Source organism: Coffea arabica, chromosome 7e (assembly GCF_036785885.1).
Source record: "Coffea arabica cultivar ET-39 chromosome 7e, Coffea Arabica ET-39 HiFi, whole genome shotgun sequence".
NCBI classification, from domain to species: domain Eukaryota; kingdom Viridiplantae; phylum Streptophyta; class Magnoliopsida; order Gentianales; family Rubiaceae; genus Coffea; species Coffea arabica.
Genome location: NC_092323.1, coordinates 14,549,294 through 14,568,280, shown reverse-complemented (window position 1 = coordinate 14,568,280; position 18,987 = coordinate 14,549,294). Strand labels below are relative to the sequence as shown.

General features: G+C 35.3%; 1 protein-coding gene across 1 annotated transcript; it reads right to left on the bottom strand.

Moving 5' to 3' along the window:
- Positions 1-8,644: 8,644 nt before the first annotated feature.
- LOC113702102 (developmentally-regulated G-protein 3) lies at positions 8,645-18,081 on the bottom strand. Its single transcript, XM_027223089.2, has 10 exons — positions 17,889-18,081; positions 16,645-16,698; positions 15,350-15,523; positions 13,662-13,733; positions 13,204-13,263; positions 12,302-12,411; positions 11,683-11,982; positions 10,744-10,935; positions 9,144-9,195; positions 8,645-9,015 (listed from the first exon to the last, which is right to left on the bottom strand). The coding sequence occupies exons 1-10, from the start codon at positions 17,928-17,930 to the stop codon at positions 8,965-8,967; spliced, it is 1,107 nt and encodes a 368-aa protein (XP_027078890.1). The 5' UTR covers positions 17,931-18,081; the 3' UTR covers positions 8,645-8,964.
- Positions 18,082-18,987: the final 906 nt, after the last annotated feature.

Here is an 18,987-nt window from a genome sequence, read left to right as displayed (position 1 = left end):
ACTGATTTACAACTTATTCATGGCAACAACATATGGCAGAAAAAATTATCCTCCATTATTGTCTAGACGAATGACCTCTACAATTCCTTCTTAATGATCAGAAGCAATTGTGGGGTGATTATAATTGTTACATTCCACTTTATAAGTAAAAGGAGATAAAGTGTGACAATGTCATATTTACAAAAAGGGCAAACTGCGATTAATCCTAGTTAGCCCTATTTTAGATCTGTCATTAAATACGCTTATTTTTAGGATTTTTTTATTATAAAAAAATGTACTGTAACGATTTAATTTATACAAGATAAAAAGGATATTCAAAAAATGTGTTCATGAAAAATATAAAAATTTTTCTGCGAAAAATCACAATCCAAACAAGGCTAAATTGCATTAATGTACCATGTATAATGATTTTTGAGCATCAAACATGAAATGCTTTGCATTCTTAACAAAGATAGGAGACAAGGGATTGTGATTGTGGCAGTAATTCGAAGTTTTACCACTCCATATTATATCAATCCAAGAAATGCACAGCTTCCTTAAAATAAATATTCAACTATAGGGTTCTCCACCGATGTCTTGCTTGAATAACTTAAAAATCTTTTTCCAAGGTGAAAGTGTATTGATAATGGGCATAGGAAGAATTATTCTGCAAGAACTTTGCAAGTTAATTAAGGTTAATCTTTCTTTTTCTTTTCCACTTTTTAAGGGAAGGCACTTTAATAAAAAGAAAATTCCCCAATAAAAACACAGACAGTTTAAAATAATTTTTAAAAAAAAACACATAGATGTATTCAAGTATATGTGCAATCCTGGTGTAAAGTTGCTCCACCCTGTCATTCAGAAGTCATATAGCTCTTCATGTGTCATTATTCTTCTTGAGACACATGCCTTTGTTTGCTTGCCTGCGGAATTTCTGAGGACGAGTGGATCTATTAGATTCTAGTATTAAGATCCCACAAAAAATAATACACAAAAACTTTCATTCTATGTATACTTACAACTATCTTGATGAAAAATAATATATTGACAAAATTTCCTACTTGTTTAGGCCAAAAATTTGACATGAAATGACAGGATTATTGATTTATTTATTTACTATGCTATATAGTTGGAGAAAAATAATTTATAATGTATATAAAGGAGTACCCTTTTCTTCTTTTCTTTACTTTTGCAGAACTTTGAAAACCTTTGGAGGTAATTTAGGGAAGAAGCTCTAAAAGATGACAGCCTTACTACATCTCTAGTTTCCGTTGTCTATGGAAGACTAGAAGTTTGATCATGGTCATCTTTTTTCCTTCTTTTTTTGTTTTTATGTCAAAAGTCAACTTGATCATGGCAATCACTTGATGCTTTTTACCAGAAGATGTGTTTTACTGGTTAAAGTTTGACCATGAAAACACTTGGATGTACACTTCTAAGCACCTAAAAATGTCTTTAATGAACTTGAATCATAAATATATGAAACCATCGTTTCGACCAAAAAAAAAAAAGTAGAACTTGAATCATAAATCTTCAACAATTTAGCGGAAATGTTTGACTAAAGAGAAGAGAGAGATGAGAAGTAGAAGAAGACACTGAGAAAAAGCAGTGTTGTTAGATTCGGGTCGAACCGATCAGTTCGACCGTGAATCAACATTCTTTTCGAATTGGTTTGTAGTATAAAACCGTTTTGATAAAAAATTAGTCAAAATTATTAAAATTCGGCTAAACTAGTGACCCAATTCGATTGGTTAACCTGCTTCTCAAATTTTTTTTTTCTTCTTTTCCTTAAACATAATTTGAGTTACATATATTGTAACACTTTCATTTATTAATAGAAATAAGAAAACGTCACCCATTTAGTATAAATATCAAAATCATTCGCTTTCCTAAATGATTTCTAAATTAAGATGTTTTCGTCCCTATAATCTCATTAATCTAGCATCAGTGATTCCAATTAGCATTAATTTGTTTTAATTTATTTTTCAAGTAATTTTGGAGAATGGACTTATTTTAATTATGAATTTATATTTTTATATATAATTATTAGGTGTATATTTGATTGCAAGTCTAATATTTTTGAAACATTTTTCATGATTGGCCAAATATAATCAAGAACTTAATTTCAATATTTCTAAAACTTATAAAAATATAAAATAATTATAACATCATGCTGACATTAGCAGGTTTTTGAGAACGGTCTGATCGATCCGACCAGTTGACCCCTAACCTAGTAGTTTAGCCGAGTCGCTCTCCGGTTCGAGTTTAACAACATTGAGAAAAAAAAAACATTAACTCAAGAAAAGACAAGGACATCAGCTTAGGTCGGTTGCTAGGACAAATTTGAATATCCTTAAAAGAGTTTAAATTAATTTGGTTGATAAATTTCTGCCTTTTCCGTGTTATCACTTATATTCTTTCAAGGGAAATAAGTTATGATATACATATATATATATATTTGCGATATTTATTGACACTTCTGGATACAAAGTAGTTCGTCATGAGACTAAAATTGTATATCTACTTGAAACACAATATTTAGCATAATATTCGACTCTCTTGTTTTCAACAGCATATTTAGCATAAGATTTACAAAAAATCATTTAGTCCTTTGGGTAAAACACAATGAATTGATTTAGTGTCCTTTATAAAGTTCAGTTTGGTAAAATATCTACTAATGGAGCATTTTTCTATATATATTTTTTGGATAAATGAGAGGATTTGAATTCAAAACCTTTTATTTACAATCCCTCCCACCTTATATATTTTTGTGCAAAAAGTTTTTAGATTTTTTTTTAAAATTTTCTTTCAATATATTTCTTAATCGACTTTTATCTCACGTATATCAATCTAAAAGAAAATATTAAAAGTGTTAGTATTTTTTTACAAAAAGCTCCCAAAAAAAAATACAATCCAAACATATTAGGATTCCACTTTAACATATATATATATTATTATTAGTTCACAAAGGGAAAAAGGTCACAAGCATCAAGGAAAGCCATCCTAAAGCCAGCCAATACATGAAAAGGAAAGCAAGAAAAGAAGTTGGGAGTAGTAAAAAATAGGCTGGCAAAAGCGTGTGCATCTACACAGGCAGCAGAATCAGGAAGAAAGAAAACTGTGGCAGTTGGCCAAAATATTTACACGTAAAAGATGTGGACCATATGATGCATATAGCTCCACATACATATATATTACGTCTGTATATACAAATATACAATTCACATCCCAAATGTTGATGAAGTCGATCCTGAATTAGACAAATAGAGACAGATATAGTCACTTGCCAGCTCCAGAGTCCAGCCATCCATCCATCTATTTCTTTGTCTATTTGCGTTTGCCTTCTGTAATCTTCTTGGTTTTCTTCTGCAGCAGCATTCATTTCTTCCCACGGATTGGACACCCTCAGACCGAGCTCTTTACTGCTTTAGTCTGCTTTTATAGTTGTAAGAGTAGCAGCCATAAAAGTAGTAAAGGGCTTTTTTCTTTAGCTACTATAACTGCTACCTTCTCTTCATATCTTCTGAGTTCTCGAGGATTTGGTATTCATGGATTATCGCAAGGAGGTAAAGGGCTCATCCCTTTTGAAGCTTGTGGCTTCTTTTTTGTTTTTTCTTTGGGGAAATCTGCAAAAATTACCATGGAAAAAGAAGGGGGTTTTCTCTGGTTTTTGGTTGTTTTTTCTTATGTTTGCTCTTGCTCAATTTTTGGTTTGGTTGATTTGAAGTTCGTTTTGCACATTTTATGTTCATCTTTTTCCAAGATATCGATATAGTTCTTTAGCTCGTTTTGAATAATTCTGCCGATTTGATTATGGCAATTCCGCCCAAATGCATGATAAGAAGTTGTTGGGATGTATTTTTTATTCATCCATCAGGGGATGAGAAAGAAGAATCAGTGAAACTTTAAGGCAATAGGAATGTGGAGCTTCTTTTTCCTTTTTTCCCCTGTTTAATTCCCTCAATTTTCCTTCTTGGTAATGGGCAGTCATACTTGGATCCATTTAGTCACCAATTGTAGTTTTCTTGACCATGCAGTAGTTGACAACTCAAAAAGCACAATTCTTGAAGTGAGAACTGGTCAAAGTTCTCGCCTTTAATCTTATCTGATTTTCAAAGATTCTTGTTGTATTTCTATTGCTGTGTGTATCTTGAAGGTGTTGTTTTTCATGATGATGAGCTCATTGGAGCTAGGTGTTAGGTTTGTGCTGTAATTTTCAAAATCTGAACTGTCAATTTTGCATACTCATACTTTTCTTCCACCTTTATAATATTTGTGCGCTCAAGTTCGAGGATGCTTCCTCTTGTATAAATAATCAAGATAATCAACTTCCATAACTTTGACGAGGTCTAAACAGTGATAGTGGTTACATAATTGTTCGCAATATTAATTGTTTCTGAAGTTCTACAGTAGAAACTTTGGACAACGGAAACTGAAACTGTTATAGTGTATAATTTTGTTGTTTGCAGAAAAATACACCATGGCTATCTGTGCCACAATTTGGAGACTGGGACCAGAAGGGTGTCATGCCTGATTACTCTATGGATTTTTCAAAAATTAGAGAAAATAGAAAGCAGAACAAGAGGGATCCATCAAGGGCCAGTCTTGGTAATGAAGAAGAGCTTGTATCCTCAGCCACCAGCAATTCCATTGCTAGCCATAGCGATGACCACCACCATTTCCATCAGAACAATTCTCCAACTGTAATATTTCTAAACTCACAGTTTTTTTTTTTTTTTTTTTTTTTTTTGCTGTATTTTTCTTCTAAAAAATATTTTGTTCTATCGTTTAATCTTTTTGGGGCTGTGAGATGAGATTTGGTTTTCTTTGATCACGTGTATAGAGATATCAAGATATCAAGTAGCTGTAACTTATCATGCATGATTTAACCCCAGCAATGAATGCAGACACAAGCAAAAGTAGTTGGTAGGTATTAATAAGGACAGTGCACAGGCTTATCTGGTGGGGTGCATGTGGTGGGACATTTGGTCGGCTAAGAATCCTCACCTTTTGGTAGTTGGTTAACTCAGTTGATCAACTGGCTAAGCAGTTAGGTGGCACCATTGGGCAACCTTAAATGCCCTGATCTTGATTGCTAAATTTGGTTGAGAAGAAAAGATTGTTTGGCATATCAAATATGAGAATGTTGGTCCAAGGAAACACTGATAAAAGAAACAATAATCAACTCGAATAAATTATTACAGTAATCAGTTACTTGTATGAATGAACTTTTCATGGTTACACATAATCTAAGGCTTATGAACCTAAATGTATCAAGATTGGGTGGGCATTGGGGAATGCCACATCAAAGTTGGCTGGATAATAGCTCATCTGCAATTTGCTCCTCCAATTGAGTCCACAGTCAATATTACCATGTAGTACTCTTGCTCATGATACTGATAGAATGTGGTCCTTGGTTTGAGTACCACATCACATGAAATAAGGTAACAAGTTGTGGCCTTGTGGGTGGAAACATATCCAAAAGGGGAAATGACTCCTTCCATGGAAAAGCTAGAGAAAATTTTTTTTATCATTGGGAATAGACAAGAACTGATGGTGCACATGCTGCAGATGTTAGCAACCCTATACTTTTAATCAGATGCCCCTGCTTTTATGCCCATAAATATTCTTTAGTTCATTGACCTGTCAAGAAAACACCTTTTAGTAATTATACTTGTTAATTCAGGGAGCCTAGCTGGAGGATCAAATAGTTATGCGAGTATTTTCTGTTAGGTGCTGCTACTGCTGGAGTGTCATTATTGTACTAAATAGAATTAAGTGGAAGTCATAGGTATTGATATATTATCCTTTATCATACAAAGATCATTTTGTGGCTTATGTAACTTATACTAAGATCCATAGATTCTCTCTTGTCTGATTACTTGTGTAGCATCAATAATCTTAATCCCTTATGCAAATTCTTTAAGCTGCAATTGATTCTTGAACCGTGAAACTGAAATAGTTGTGCTCTTCTCATCCTCATCGGATTTGTCTTCGGTTTAAATGGGCAGGGAAGGAGGAGCATCTTCAGCTACTTCAACTGCTGTGTCAGAGCCTGATGTTTGCCAGGAATGATTTGGTTTAGAACGTAATTATCTGTATGATTATGGATCCTCAAGTAGTGTATCTTCTCATGTGTTCTGATCAATCTTCCTCAGAAGTTGGAAACTAAGAGTGATTTTGCGAGTATCATGGACGATAGGTGTTGCTGATTCGTTCTGCTTCTTTCATCTGTGTCACATTGCTTGCCTGAATCCTGTATCTTCGATTCTGCAAATTGTAGATGCTGATGACAATAGGATCAAGTAGAGCTGTCAATCTGTTGAATGAGGAAGCAGTAAAGAATCGAATGGTTTTCTTTTGGCATGAAATTGATTTTAGCAGATATGATTCTAAGTTATTCTGTTATGGTTCAGGAAAAAGGTGCTCTCCCAACAGTGGCTCTGGCTAAAGATAAACTCGAAGACTAAGCTCATAATTTCTGAAACTTGAACTCAGAATTTTTAACTTAAAACTAGTTGTTTTAACTTTGATTTTGCAATGGGAGACCTCAAATTTGATAAATGCAAAAATGAATAATTGGTGTATAAGGAAAAAGAAAATACAAATATTCTATAACCACTACAAAAAATTTATGCGAATTCAGTGCCACACGAACCAAAATCAAACACTAGCATGAATTTGCTAACAAATTTTTAGGAATAATCTTGGGGAGAGTAAGCTAGAACATAAAAAACTAAGTTGACAGGAGGTTTTGTTAACAATTACGCAATTATTGAAGTAGCTCTCCTACCAACTGGGGTTGGGCCAAGTGGTAAGCAGCTTGGTTCCGCTTAAGCAGGTCTCGGGTTCGAAACCTGGCGTATGCAGCTACCCTTGTTGGGAGACTCACCCACCACAGCCAGGTGTGCGACCCGGGTCGACCAACGGATTAGTCAGGGCAAAGCCCTGGATACCGTGGCAGGCAACCAAAAAAAAAAAAAAAAAAAGTAGCTCTCCTATTCAAATTCACCAAATTTGGAGCGCCAAATTTCTTCATTTTCTGTAGATTGAAAAGAATCCAAGATGTTGACCTCCTTGAATTAGGCCTTACGTAGTTACGTCGCTTAGAGTAGAATTTTCCTTTTTCATTATTAGAATTATTTTTTGATCAATACTTAGATTAGTTATATGCAGTTAAAAAAATTTCAAATAAAAAGTTGTTATGTTGGCAATGGTAAATGCAATGCAGTCACAAAGAGTAGCAGCATAGTTTTTTTTTTTGATAAGGAAAAGTTTGGGTGGATTCAGCTCCGATCACCAGTACGGATTAGGGCATGCCTCTGTAATCATAGATCACTTACAGAATATACGACTTTTTGTGAGAAAATGACCCATCTTTGCTAGCTAAGCTAACTTGTGTCGCAGTAGCATAATAAAAATGTGGAACTTAAAATCTACTCCTTGCTGGAAAAAAAAAAATTTAGAAAAGAGAACCGTAGAACTTATGGTGCATTTGTATGTTTGATGTAGAAGGGAAGACTATAGGCGCGTGGAACTATATAGATTTTTTTTTTTTTTTAAGCGATAGACTTTGGTTTCACTAAAACAGTTGATATGAAATGGCCAAATATAATCTCTCAGTATATATCCAACAATAGAAGACAGAGGACTAATTTTGTAAGGAATAGTTTGGATCAAGATCGCTTGTAGCCAAACTTCCTAATACGTGCAAAGGATGGACAAAAGGTTTTCTTTTTGAAACTTTAGCAATAAATTTGGTGCATTGTCCAAATTTTGAGGACTGAAAGCTGCAATTTTTCAAAGTGAGAGTAATCCATGAGACAAATGTAAATTTAGGAGGGGAGGAGGAGCAGAGGGAGTATCAGTGTCAGTCAGACACCCCACTTATACTTGAAAATAAAAATTAGCCGACACTAAAACTCATTAAGCACGCCCCGACTAGAAAAAGAAGAAAAAAAAACAAAGGAAAAACAAACTTATGAACTAATCATTGAGTTTTATGTTTAAAAAGCTTAGTTTCATTTTGGCCTTCCAAAATAACGTCTAAATCTGCAACTTTAGAGACTCAATTCTAGTGATAAGGTGTTGACTACTCTCTGAATCATGCTAGATTTTCATTCCTCAAGGATTTTTCTTCTGTTCCAAATTGACTTGAAGCAACACTTCTTTCTTTCTGGAGATAATGGAATTACCACATAAAGAAAAGAGAGGGAACTTTAACCATTCCAAGTCATTGTCAAGTATTTTAGCCAACTTAACTCCACAAACTAGCTCCACCAATAATACAATTGAGGCCAAGGATTGATTCAGTACCCTGAATTCCCAGCTTCCCCATGTCAAAGGAGGACATGAATTTTGTCCTCCCTCAAGTGCCAGATACTGATGAATGCAATCTGCCACTCTAGAGAGTAAAGGGAGGGGAACATGGAGAGCTACAGTCCGGATTCGAATTCAATCTTATTGTCTGGGTAAAGTGTGGCTTCAGATCTGTACAGTAATACAATTGGAAAGTTCAACACTACTTTACACGAGCAAAAATAAGTAATAAACAGTCCAGATTTGTAGCTTTCAGAGCTATTGAAACGTGCCTCTGAATGTTTCCCGGCGCAAAATGACTTGTAGGTCCAACATCCTCCTCATCTGCAACTTATGTTTCAAACAGTTTAATTTAAGAAAACTCTATTTAAGAGAGTAAACAGGACAAAAGCAGCAATCACAGTCATAGAATGCTGGAATGGTATTGCATTCTGAGTCTCTGCTTCACTGATGATAACTATCAAGAGAATCAGAATGAAAACATCTTCCCAAAAATAGCTTGACTACAAAACAGCTTTAATTACACGTCAAGCCATCTCTTCACCTTTACTAACCGCTAATTGCCTATATATGAAAAGTGCAGTCCATAGCAGGCTTAATCACATGGAGTTCTTCTGCAGAGATCTATCTCAGCCAACATTCATCATGTTGACAAAGGTTGTAAAGTCACACTTTTTTGATGATTTGAACAACATCTTCATCTTCCAGCTCATGCTCCTGTTGATGATATGAACCAAATTAGACAAGAAGACTGCTGCTGGCACAAATTCCAACCACAAGGAAAGAAAGGAAGGCTGAGAAGAGTGGAAAAATGAAACATGCTGAACAGTCAGTTAAGGACTCACCTTGCCTACCCTTTGTGGCTTGTGTTTCGCACTTGATCCCCAGACCAGTGCACTGCAAAATGAAACAAACCACAATTAACTAAGAAAACGGAAATGGCCTAACATAAATTCCCGCAACAAAATGTGAGCGCTTTGAAAGACTATTCTCAAACATAGAAACACATGCACATGGCTAAGTCTGATGCTCCTATTATAGCATAGTTCAAAGCCAGGTGTCTAATGATTGATAAAATTTCCAGGAACCAACTTCGTTTCACATATCATAATAGAACCAAATTACAAACACGAATATCGTGCATCATCAGTAATTTAAGAGTAACATTTACATATCACTTCTTGTAAGTCTGACATCACATATCTTAAAAGAAAGTGTTATTCATGGAGTTAAATTAATTGTACCTCCTTTTTGAGGTACCAACCTTATTAATTATAGCTAGTAATCTCTAACAAAACTTTCTTGGTTCAATAAGACCTATAGGAGCATTTTTACTTTAATTTTTCCCTACCAGAGGAGAGGTGGGATTTAAGAAGTGAGGAGGGGGAAGGGGGAGTTGAACCCAGGACTTCTAATTCCGGAGACCTCAATCTTAGCCACTAGACCAAGGCCTTCTCGGAAAGCTTTACTTTAAGATGATCTCTTTACAAAATTATTCAGAAATGTATATACATTATTTGATCAAAATCAAAATCACAGAAAACTAGGATGGTAAACCTCTGTACTTGAGATTATGCTCAATTTTTGTAACTGACATCTGTGCTTGAGGTTATGCTCAAATTTTGTAACCAACATCTATTCTTGATAAATTTATCTTCACAATTAATGCTTATTAAAGAGTGAGAGTATATTGTAAGCAAAGGAAACTAAAGGTACAATTCACAAATTACTTTCTCCTACACATAAAGACTCTTGAAACAAGAGTATTATCATTGTTTCCAGTTACAGCTTTCTAAATGCTCGGGCAATGTAAAAACTATCAGGTTTTTGCAATGTTAGCATACAAAGGATAAAGTCCTTACCAAGAATACCATTTAATAAATAAAATATGAGAGCTGAATGTTCTATGTGAGGTGACTTTAAACATCTTCACATGAATGTAGCAAAGTTATGGGGATATTATAGCAGTGAATGGAAGGAAAAAAGAAATTAATAATCAAATTCCATATATGATTCGATCACCTTGGAGCATCAGTGAAAGTGTGTAGAAAAAAGATTCACCAACAACTTGGAAGTTAGGAAAAGAAAAATAGGAAAGGGGTGAAGTGGGGGTGGGGGAACAATGAGGCAAGACATCCTCCCGCTCTCCTCCCTTAACAGATGTTTACGGTGCTGCTGACATGGAGATAATACCCTCCTCCGGAAGCTTGAAGCCTCCCAGTACTCTCCTCTGCAAGCTTGAAGCAGGGGAAACACCCACCCCCCCCCCCCCCCCCAAAAAAAAAAAAAAAGAGGGAGAATACGCAAAGCAACAAGGGAGCAACAGACAGAAAGAAAGCAAGATCAAGAATTACAAGCATAAAACTGGAAAAGCCCTTTCAACCAGACCTTCTTAAAAAAAAAAAAAAAAATCCCAGAAAACAGAATGTTTAGAGAGAGACTCACTACTTAAATTGTTTGACCATATCTTTGTGGATTCGATTGCAGAAGTCCTCAACTGTTCTCCTCTTTGATGATAATATCACTGGGTCCTCATAATCTGGATTCATTCCCTTCGGCTTTGTGTATACACGAGTCAGATCGAGATATTCCCAGATCTTCTCCAGCAGACCATCTAGATTCCATTCCAAATGTGCACTACAAACACAAGAAATGGAAGTAAAATCAGCTATACTTCAGAGACTCTGTTCTAACCTTATGATTTGTGAATCCAAAAACACCATAAAAAAAACTTCTCAAGCAGCCTATATGGAAAGGATAGAAGCAATGCTACCAGACAATAGAAACAACCTTAAATAAAAATCACACACAGAGACAAACACCTAAACAAACATGTATCTATATGTTTATATCTGTCAACACGCATGCATGCATATATGCATCAAGTAGAAACTTCTATTATTCAAGGCACAAGTACTAGAACAAAAGAACTTGAGAAAATTCTCACAACTTAACAAAAGGTCCTCTGATGAAGGAAATGCTTAGGTAAGAGCCTAGAGCAGAGAGGATTTAAGCTTGTTAATTTTGAATGGTATAAGGAATGAGGGAGTTTATTCACCATATATGGGGACAAACTAATTTCCCCTGCCACAACAGGTAAAACTCCACAAACGAATGCTTCAGATTAGTGAAATTCAGTGCTTCCAAGATTGAACTTTGCTAGCATTAGATGAATTAGGATATTTGAAAGTCTCAGCATTAACGGCAAATCCAATCCCAGGTGTCCAGAAAAGACAGTTATGCACTCCAAAGGTGTCTACAACAATTTTTTTTCTTTTCCAAACTTAACAATTTGACATTTCATTGCTCACTTGCATAAATTATTCTATCATAACTACTAATGCTCTCTATTGGCTTCACAAAATGCCATGAATGCAGAATTACCTGACTGGGCAATAGTGTGGAAGCTTATCCAAAATCTCCAGCTCTTCAAGTGTAATCTGATCAATCTTATTGACAGCATAGATGCAAGGCATGTAGACTCTACTCCCCTCAATAACATCTATAAGGTCATCGGCTGTGGCATCATATTTTAGACTAATATCAGCATTGTGTATCCTATATTCGCTGCATATTGCCTTCACCGTATCAAGGTCGAGATTTGTATTGGTTACAGTCGAGGTAAGATTGATCCCACCCTTGTCTTTCCTTCTAAATGTCAGATTGGGCGGTTCCTTGTTCAATCTGTAATCACAGAAAGATGTACCAACAAACAGCAAATTAAAGAAACTGAGAAAATTCACAGCCTAGAGAGGAGTGGAAGACACTCCAGTGAAGCGTAAGAGTAAATGGATGTTGTACACATGGAAAGTTCTCAAGAGGATAGAGATAAATACAGAACACAAATGCTTTTTACCAATCATGAACTCTGGTGGTTAAAATGGCATCATTCCTCATTCTTAAACAAATAAATAAGACAGGCACAATAACTGATAGATCACAATCAGGCCATGGTGCTAGATGATTCAAGAATATGTACTCCCTGCATCAATAGTTTTCTGACCTGATTCCAAATCCCTCAAGCTCTTTCTCAATCAGACGTTTGTGAGTGATTGGCTTAATTGCATCCAGAACGATCAGAATACAATTGCACGTTCTTGCGGTACTGATGACCTGTTTAAAGAACAAATCATAAATTTATCACAAGGACAGGTATATAAAGTTTATCTGATGCATTGCTTATTGCAAGCTCAGGCACAATGATTAAGTATAGCTGAAAAGCAAAAAATAGTCCAAAAGTTAAAAAGAAAAACATCATCATCTGGTCATGCAGACAAAAGTCAATGATACCACAAAGATATATAGCTTCAAAAATACGATTAAAAACTAAAGGAAACTAATCTTGTGATTTATATTTACATGATACATGGTGTGAAGGAAGACCAGATGGTACCTAATCTATCAGTTTTGATAAGTACTTTAAGTTCCTTTACTGGCACCAGTCTATGAACAAAAGGTTCAGTAAGAGCCAAGAAAAGAAATTCCACCAATGACTGTGACCTCTTGAAAAGACTTGGCACGTGATCTCTTGTGGTTAGGCAAGAAATCTGAAGACAGTGCTTTCTTTAAAATTATGCCCCAAAAAAAAAAAGCAAAAAGACATTTGAGAATCTCTAACGCAAATGAACCATGGATAGGACTTCCACAAGAAACATTTAACACTAAAATTTACAGTCCTGCCAAAATAAAGCTTCTTTTCCCCAACATCTAAACGATGTAGAAACAGAATACATTGAGATGGGAACTAGAGTCCAAGACTCACGAAAGCCAATTTGCATCTTCAAAAAATTAACTAAAGTATTGGCAGTAGGCAAATGCAGCAGTGACTTTACACATGATATGCAGGAAAAGGAGCAGGGAAAGATGCAAAAAAATATATAAATTACACAAAACTTCATAGAGTACCTGTCTTCCTCTACCCTTTCCGTCTTTGGCACCCTCAATAATGCCAGGGAGATCTAACAACTGCCAAACAAAGCATGCATATTGAAAATCAGAGGCAACTTCTCAAAGAAAGGAATGATGAGAGATTCATATAATTTATCCTTCATGACATCCAGCACCATCACTAAGCATATTATGCACAAATATAAAAGCATAGAAGTAAATATGTAAGAACTGCCATATCCTAATTATTATGTGCAATCCACTACCAGATATAGGAAAAATATAAATGTACATCAATATATATCTTGGTAGTGATGCAAGTATGACTTGGCTAATTTATACAACAACTGAACCAATACCAAATCCTAATAGCACGTGTTAAAAAGGCAACCATTCAGGAATCAGAATATCAGATTATAACTGATATCCTCGCAAACTAAAAGTTAAAAAGTACAACAAAATATATATGTATATACCTGAATCTTAGCTCCCCGATATGTTATCACTCCTGGAATGCAGGTTAATGTGGTAAATTCATATGAAGCAACCTGTTAGCCAAAGAAGGGAAGAAATTTCATAATAAATAAAAAAGATAAAACATTGGAACCTTGCTTATTTCGTGGCATCAAGGGCCTCTAAAACCTTTTTAAAGAACTACAAAGAAACCAAAGAAATGCTAGAATTAAACTGGGAGGAAAGTTAATCTAACTAGTATGATTTAGGATGAAATCTTGTATATTACAGAGACTTCCGTGAGATAAAGGCATATGAAAGAGAGACATGCAGTACCTCCCTACAAGATAGTACAAACTCTCCTGGCCAAGTCAACCATACAAAAACATTGGTTGCTCTCTTTCTCCCCTTCTCCGCACCAACCACCGCCCCCCCCCCCCCCCCAGCAAAAAAAAAAAACAAGGTCCAACCTTGAGTTTCAACCCCCTTCTTAATATTCTACAATGCCAACCCCACACTAATACGTTTCCCTACGGTCAATCAATCATCACAAGTCACGACCATCACTTAGCCAAACTTTCCCAGTTTGTAACTCCAAAAAAATCAACCAAAAACAAAAGGGGAAAACAAAAGTAACTTCAAGAATAAATCAAGCCACCAAAAGACCAGCTACCACCAGACAAACAACGATATCCATTTGGTTCCTCCAAGACAATGAGCAATAATCAAACAAACGGATCAACCATAATTTGAAAAAAGTAACACTAAGATGGTTCAAGTTAAGGTAACGATATCAATGTTACAGCTGATTAAAGCAATTGTGTTATTCGCATGTATTATCACTTGGTGTGTCGCAGTTTTCACTCTAGTTCTGTGGAATCGGATTACAGTTCCCTTTTATACATGCATTTGGTAGAAAAAGGGTCTAAGTTTGATACATGCATTGGTTTCCTCTGGCTTAATATCTTCCATGTGGGATTTTCTTCAATTATCAAGGTGAAAATGGTGCAGTTTCGTAAGAGGTAGTGGAACTGAAGTAGGTTTCTGGTTGACTAGGTGCATTCCTTTCGTAAGCTAGAGGGGTATAGAAAAAGAGGACGAAGATAGAATAGGAACATCTAACTTACAAAGACATCCATTTACCGTCAAGCTATTGAACCATATCTACCAATAGCCTGCCACACATCAGCCGGTGTTATAACAACCATGTTGCAGGTCAGAAATCCAATCCTTTCTTATTCTTCCTTTCCACATCAGCTGAACTGTGCAAGACTTAAATACCAATTTCAGCCACTTTCACATTAAAAAAATATATTAGGGCTTATTTTACGTACATTTGCTTTTAGTGACAAAATAATGAAATTGTTGACATTTGGATTTCCCTAACTATGTTGAATCTGAGAAGACTATGCTAGGTAACTGTTTATTTATTTTTAGTATCAAAATAGATATAACATTATCACATATGATAATATATGGTCAAATTGGACACTTTTTCTTACAAGAAGGATTAGACAATCTGAACTTAACTATTAAATTTAATTCCACAAAGGCATCTACCTGACTACCTCTAACAACATATGGAATAAGGTTTTTAATGCAACAAATGCATATCATGTTAAAATACTGAAAGGACACATTTAAAACATGCAAAGCTTCCATGCAACTTTAGGAAAAAATTACACGCTATTAACATGCATGGGATACATGCCTCTGAAAAAGTTCCAGTTAACTTGTTTAAAAGTGTTGATTTCCCAACAGACGGGAAACCAACTAGACCAACTCTAGAATCGCCACTTTTTGTAACGTCAAAACCCTCTCCTGCACCGCCACCTCCCTTTGATGATGGAGTAAGTAACTCCCTCCGAAGTTTTGCCAGCTTAGCCTACAATGATTAGACAATGTAAGATGCATAATTTTCTGACAGATGGTAGTAGAGAACCAGTAATTAACCAACGACTTAAAATTCACCGAAATCGAATCTAGACATGTTCAAATTTTCAGAACACTTTTGTACCAGAAATACAGATGGACATCACCGATAAAGTCAAAAGTAAGTGCATCTCACATCAAGACATAATCCCAAGATATTAAAAATTATCATATCCACAGCAGCAAACTGCAGTCAGCTTAACGCATCATAGATAAAGCAATGACCATTTGACAGCGATCACAGATGGATCAATGATCATTTCACAGTTAAGATAACTCAAACCATTTGTAAATACATGATTACATTTGCATATCACGCGGCTCAAACCATTTGTAACCACAAAATTACATCTTATTATCACCCTTATAATTATCTAAATAGAAATCCATCAAGAAAAAGCATAGATCATGTTAAGTCTACAGTGAGGAATGGTGGCTGTGCAATAGTTCGTTTTGCAATTCATCAATACCTTTTAGGGTGCCTATGCTGAATAACATTTCACTGTACAAAGCCACAAAGAAAACTTAACGTTTCACACATTACGCGCAGTTTAAAGGACCAGTTTCTCTCTTCATAAAAATTTCATCAAGAAAGACAGTGGATGATTGAGCAGCAAATAGGTGAATGAGATGTCTAAAACATAAAATGACAAAGACTGGCATCACCCATCTCATTGCACATTACCACCAGTACGAAAACATATCCAAATAAAAGCTAAAAATGATAAAATCCAAGGTTGAAAGAAATCCCATCATTAATACATGGTAATGTAAAGATTCCTAAATCTTGAATTGCAGGCTCTATTTTCAAATTTGAATAAACAACAAGTGGATAAAAAAGGAAAAGAAAACTTGACCAAAAAAATTGAATTAGTCTAGATACCAGAACTAATAAAATCTCGGTAGCCCAACAAAATAAAATAAAATAAAATAAAAATCTCTGTGTGAGATGAAAAGCAATTGGCTCCTGAACAAATACATGCAAGTAAAATAATTTTGGTTTTCCAACAGGTATAAATGAAATCTAATATAAAGCAAATTAACAGCACAAGTGCCCAATGGAACAAGGCGAACCTTTAGCAATCCAAGGTGATGGGCAGTAGCTTTATTCTTTTGGGTCCTTGCCATCTGAAACAACAGTTCAGCAACTTCAAATTCTTAACTTGGCATAGAATTAAACCCTAGGAACATGATAATCAAACTACGACAAGCAGCAGTGCGGAAGATACTGAAGCAAAATCAATTAAAGATAAAACCAAACAATCAAGCATCCACATTAACTCAACATAGTATTGAAATGATGCCTCGCCATAGTTGGACAGCGAAAATTCAAATTGAACTATACATTTCTATGCCCTGCAAACCAGATAATTAGCTACAACAGTACTTCTTTGAAGAAAATCATAGAAAAGAAGAGCAATGCAACTACTTTACTTTTTTTTTTTTTTCCTTTTTTCCTTTTTTTGGGCCAGGGGGGAGAGTGTGGAGTTGGTTGAACAAGTTTGACCAGGAAAACCAGAGAGAACGACCGTAGGAACTAGAAAGCAAGCAAGTCCTTTATCACATTCAAAACTAGTTTCATCTATTAAAAAATGATAGAAAGATCTAAACTTGAAAAGCAAGCTTGCCTCTTTCCACAAATACTTCAACACGTACCAGGGAAAATTTTCAAAATAGTTCCTAATTTACAAGCAAGAAAAGATAAACGGGAAATCATATGTTTCATGTTCTTTCTCTTCTCCATAACGTTTACCATAATGCAGCATATCACCAAAAACTCGTGCTCCTTTTGTGCAGTTACAAATAAATTTTATCATACTTCACTATACTGGTGCATTTAAGCAGCACAGAATCACGGTACACAGATATCAGCTAAAAGGATTCCTTTATCTTCCTTTTAAAGCAGTAGAATCCAACTTGAACAGAAAAATACCCACCCAAATTAGGTGCAACTATTCCAAAGCCTACAAATTATGCACCTCCCAGATTTCTGTAACCATTAGATATTTTTATATTCAATACAATCAGCATTCCTCATATTTCTTCAGCTTTTCCTCCCTTTTCCACAATAATTTCCCCCAATAAAACTAATTTCATTTTACTCTCTAATTCCTTTCTAAAAACCTAGTAATGAATCTACCTGCCCCCATCTATGCATGATTAGCCAAAAACAACGGCTACTGAGAAACAGGTAATTTATGCCACTGTTTTCATTACAAAAATTGTTGCATACTTGTATATATTAATTAAATATAAGTTTAAAAAATCAAACGCAAACAAAAAAAAATCGGATAAATAATCGAGAAAATATATAACACCTCATCTTCGATGTCTTTAATTTTCTGCATAACAGTAGCCATTGTCGAAAGCCAAACGGAGATGGAGCGATTTCTTCCTCTTCAGCTGAAAACGGCGTCGTTTGCCGGAGTGTATAGGATTTATGCAGGAGATGATGATTGGAACACTGGGTAGAAAAGGTTTTTGTCGGAAGGGGGGGAAGACAATAGAGCTCGAGCCTTTGAAGAAGAGAGGGTTCTAGAGTTTATACTTTTTGCGTTACGGTCCTCATATTGATATTTAATTGGCAATTTCACCCTCACATACGATATAATTTCACATCCTTTGGAGTTTGACATTTTCTAATTTCTAAAATAAGTTTATATATATTTTTTTTTCATGCGCTTAGGGTCATTTGAGATTGCGATGCTTTTGTTAACATGTATTTTTAGAGAGGATAGAAGTATTTTTAAGCATTGAATAACTTGTGAGTTCTCTCATAAGTTATTCAATAATCAATTAAAACTTGCCAACTCGACGATTCATTGATCCATTTATAAAAGTATATGCCAACTCATCATTTGTAATTATTTTATAATATTTTTACTTTCTCTCATTATATATTTTTTTCTTTTCATATTTATACGCCCTTCCTCTGGCACACCTAATTGCGACGACGTTTCTTTCTACGTAAAATCAAATTAAATTAAAAAAAAATAAACAAAAGGAGAAGGGACTTAATTTGGGCTACTAGCTGTGGTGGACGTTTCAAAATTTTCCTTTTCATTGCACTAGCATGGATAAGGGGACGTGTAACTAGGAATCTAAAGTCAAGATTCTTCATAAATTGGAAGGAGAAGGTTGCTAGGATTCTCTGTTTGGATTCTGCACAAACTCTGTAGTGCCATGGGAGAGGAGCAAATGGGGAGGGACTGAGGAAGATCAGTGGCTGGTTGAGGCGAAAAAAAAATTATATAGTCATGGGTGAGCAGCGGCTACGGAAGGAGAGAAATGGCAAAGGAACGGAAGACAAGAGCGTGTTACAATTAGGGCTGCATACAATTAGGGTTGCAAACGAATCAAGCCGCTTGTAAATTGCAAATGAATCGAATCGCTCGCGAGTAGCTCGAATCCGAGCTT